At 54.8% G+C, this 2,352-nt stretch overlaps 1 protein-coding gene across 1 annotated transcript; it reads right to left on the bottom strand.

Moving 5' to 3' along the window:
• Nucleotides 1-579: 579 nt before the first annotated feature.
• Nucleotides 580-1,905, bottom strand: LOC114881887. The gene has a single exon (XM_029198772.2). The coding sequence runs from the start codon at nucleotides 1,903-1,905 to the stop codon at nucleotides 580-582; it is 1,326 nt and encodes a 441-aa protein (XP_029054605.2).
• Nucleotides 1,906-2,352: the final 447 nt, after the last annotated feature.

Consider the following 2,352-nt stretch of genomic DNA (forward strand, 5'->3'; position numbering starts at 1 on the left):
TAGGGACCGACTGGCGCCCACGCGTGCAAAAGAGGAGAGTATCGGTTGAAAATCCAAAAGATAAATTGATCTTTACGCTTTTGCGCAGTTAACCTGAGGAGACCCCTATAATGCGAAGCACTGGCTAACTGCGCAGCGAACGCTGTTTATGATATCTCTCCTCGGTCGAACCGAGTTTTTGTTTAGTTTGAAATCTGTTACTACGCAGTTGAGCACGACGATAGTTTCAAGGAGGGGTAATAATTAAAGAAAAGAATTGAGAAATATAAAGAGAATAAAGGATAGAAAAGACAAAATAGAATAATTATAAACTCAAACTCTTCCCTGTGCTTTTCCCACATGAAGAAGTCTCTTATAACCCGAAGGCTTGATGAGAAAACACAGAGTCGAGGAGAAAATTGAAAAAGATGAAGCAGTAATTCGCCCTCCCCACGTCCCTTACATGAGGAGACTCCTATAACCCGAAGGCTTGATAAGGGAACGTGAGGCGGACAAATTTGTAAAATTTTCCAGACGTGACAAATCCTCCCCCCTTAAAACTATCGCCGCCCTCGGCGATATGGAGGTTGAGCACATTGCTCACGCCACGCGTCGCGATGTGATTAACCAATGTAGAATCGGCGCATAAACTCTATCGCGTATTATATGGAGGACCAGGCTCGGTCGTACGGTGGTCCAACAACCGGCACTCGTCCCACCGACACTGAGTCTGAGCAATGCCGTTCTTCCTTGCCTGCGGACGATTTCCGTTGCTCCGTGGAGAGTGCGATCCGTCACCGCGAGGCATCCCTCCACGTCCAATATTCTCAGGCGGAGGCACCCCGTGGCAGCTCCAGAGACGTCCTCATCGTTGATCCCTTGGCTGTCCCGGGCTCGTATCTCCTCCAGGCTGGCGATTATCCCCAGTACCTGTCCGCCCACGGAGGGATGTAGGTTGTTGATCGTCAATCGTATCAGCTCTGGCAAGGTGGATAGTGGTTCTAATGCGAACTGGCCGCGAATGTTCGAGCAGCCTGATAGGTCTAATTCGGTGAGCCTCACCAAGTGGCTCCCGATATTGATAACGAAAGCGTTCGCCACCCATCCACAGAACATGGTGGTTAATGTTCTCAGTTCGGTGAACACTTCTGCGACTGTGCGAGCTGTCTCCGCCGGGCCTATTTGCAACTCAATGAACTGTGGGTCGAGCATCCTGGGTGCCTCGATTTCCCCTTCTTGTTCTTCGTCCGGCAAAGGCGAGAAATCGACGTCGGTGATGATCAGTTCCCTCAACGTAACGTGCAGCGATTCGTTTTCCACAAGCGCACGTAACGGCTCCTCGGATGTGAGGGAACGACATTGCGTAAGCTCAACCGCGGAGAGACAAGTTAATGCAGCGAGAGCCGCGCCCACAGGTGCCGACAATACCCCCTCGCAGCTCTTCAGTCGCAGCTCACGAAGTCCCGGCGATATCCGCATCAACGCCACCCCCGCGAATTCCGTGGTTGATGCCACGAAAACCGCAAGGCGCGACGCGGGCGCGAGCAGCGCCGAGAGCTCGGACTCCACACTACCGAAGCTTTGACCTACTCTTAGTTCTGTTAACGCCAATGCCGCGCTCGCCAGGTCCCTCAGGGCCGCTGGACGAACGCGAGCTCCCGTCAAGTCCACACGGGTCAGAAGTGGACAGCTACGGACCGCGATCGCTACCACCTGAGGGCGCAACCCTCGCGCAATCTGCCGATCGTCGAGCCGAAGCCCGGTCACGTAGGGCCCTAGGCGCTTTACCGCCCAGTAGAACGCCTCGGTGGAAACGATGCGGTGATCCCAGCCCGCAGGCCAACGCCAGTCCTCGGTGGTGAGTGTTCGGGTAGCAGCGTAGGAAGCTAGGGATCCCAGGCGCCACGCTCGGCAAACGCCCTCCATGCGCGCCCGACCAGCGAAATCCAGGTATTGGGCAATACGGGTGATTGCCTCGATCGGCAACGGCAGTGATGTTGACGCTTCCCACCCCGGAAATGGAACGGCCCTGTCCCTGGGACGTATCAATTTGGCCTCATGCCAAGGGTCGGCAAGTGCGGCCCTGACCTTCCGTTTGTAGAAAACTGGTTCGGTTTCCTTCACCCAGGCAATGGCCGCTGCTACCAGTGCGGCCTCAGGAAAAGTGACGTAGCCATTTGTCCCTGTCGGCTTCCGGGCCACCACGGCATGCTGCGGGCGAAACTCTTTAAAGAGTTTTAGAAGTTCCTTGGTCCGGGTGAACGGGGGAATTCTGGTCACGAAGACGATGCGCCCTTCGTTCTCCTCGTTGGTATTTCAATACCGCGTGGCCATGATGTTGAATCGGCTATGTGAACCTGGCACCCGACTTTC

This window comes from Osmia bicornis, chromosome 1 (genome assembly GCF_907164935.1).
Source record: "Osmia bicornis bicornis chromosome 1, iOsmBic2.1, whole genome shotgun sequence".
NCBI classification, from domain to species: Eukaryota; Metazoa; Arthropoda; class Insecta; order Hymenoptera; family Megachilidae; genus Osmia; species Osmia bicornis.